The sequence below is a fragment of the Micropterus dolomieu genome, linkage group LG23 (assembly GCF_021292245.1).
Source record: "Micropterus dolomieu isolate WLL.071019.BEF.003 ecotype Adirondacks linkage group LG23, ASM2129224v1, whole genome shotgun sequence".
Classification (NCBI taxonomy): Eukaryota; Metazoa; Chordata; class Actinopteri; order Centrarchiformes; family Centrarchidae; genus Micropterus; species Micropterus dolomieu.
In genome coordinates, this window is record NC_060172.1 from 6,144,572 (window position 1) to 6,145,942 (window position 1,371).

Below are 1,371 nucleotides of genomic sequence, written 5' to 3' on the forward strand. Positions count from 1 at the left end.
CTCCCGTTAAAGCCAAGAAGCCCGCAGCCGCCGCCAAGAAAGTTACAGCGGCCAAGAAACCGGCAGCTAAGAAGCCAGCGGCCAAGAAACCGGCAGCGGCAGCGGCAGCCAAGAAGTCCCCGAAGAAGAAGGCACCGGCGAAGAAAGCCGTGAAAAAGCCGCTAGCGAAGAAGAGTCCCAAGAAGACCCCCGTTAAAAAGCTCAAGGCGGCCAAGAAGCCCGCTGCCAAGAAAGCTCCGCTAAAGAAAACTGCAGCCAAGAAGACCAAGAAGTGAAGCGGCTCTTTAATCCAGCACTCAGTGCACCAAAGGTTCTTTTAAGAACCACCACAGCTTCACTAAAGAGGCTTCCTCAGTTATTAGTACAACTTCAACACCTTGTTACACAACAAACCCACTCTGAGCTGCAATTAGGCGACACAACTATACTTATATTATACATACATGTGTTATTAGTATCATATCAGATGGTGTCTCTACATCAGTCTTTACCATCATATTGGGAGTAAAATGCCTAATAATCTACTCTAGTGATAACTTTTTTCAACAGCAGGTTTCTTAAAAAATACTTGACAATATAAAAACATTTATTGTACAACCCCCAAAAGATTGTAGCGTAAGTAAGAAAATCAAAAACATGCTAAACAATTGGAGTAAAATTGTAATTGCTTCATTATAATTTCTGTAGTCTGCAGCAAGTGACCTTTCTCTCTTATCAAACATTCAAACAAACCTTTGTGTTGGAAGGTAAGACCAACGAGATGAGTTTAACATCCAATTTAGAAGGAACTCTATGTGCACAATTACAACAATTTGTGTAGTAGAGTAAAGTGTTTTGATCCGTTTCACTCTATGTTTAGTGGAATTTAAATCAGACGCAGGTTCAATTCCCCACTGTGACACATCAACCAATGAGTCCCTGAGCAAAACACTTAACCCATAATTGTTCTAGAGGAGTGCGTCCTCTGACATTTACAGTAATTGTAAGTCGCTTTGGATAAAAAGCACCAGCTAAATGTGCTATGTTCCCCATATATTGATTATTCATTTGTTTAAATTGTGGTTTTGTTCTTATAACTTGACACGTTACACGTTAACTAATTAATAAACCTTAATTTCTGGATAAAAGTATCCAAACTTTGAGTGATAAATCTCACATGATTGGATTGTACTGCCTCTAACTGATTCCTACAGAAATAATTACCCAGGCTATGTTCAGCCTAATCTTTAACTACATTGCTTTCACTTTCTGTTTAATGGATTAAAGGAAATCATTTTGCGAGGTCAGTAGGCTACTTTTACTTTAGTAATTTTACTTAAGTACTGGATTTTACGTGTGATGAAGTATTTATACGTTGTGATATTGACACCT

At 39.0% G+C, this 1,371-nt stretch overlaps 1 protein-coding gene across 1 annotated transcript in view; it reads left to right on the plus strand.

The window, feature by feature from the left end:
- LOC123963045 (late histone H1-like) overlaps positions 1-275 on the plus strand; it is a 365-nt gene extending 90 nt beyond the window's left edge. The window contains exon 2 of the mRNA XM_046039568.1: positions 18-275. Coding sequence (XP_045895524.1) covers positions 18-275 — 258 coding nt within the window. The remainder of the gene's footprint in view (positions 1-17) is intronic.
- The last annotated feature ends 1,096 nt before the right edge of the window (positions 276-1,371 follow it).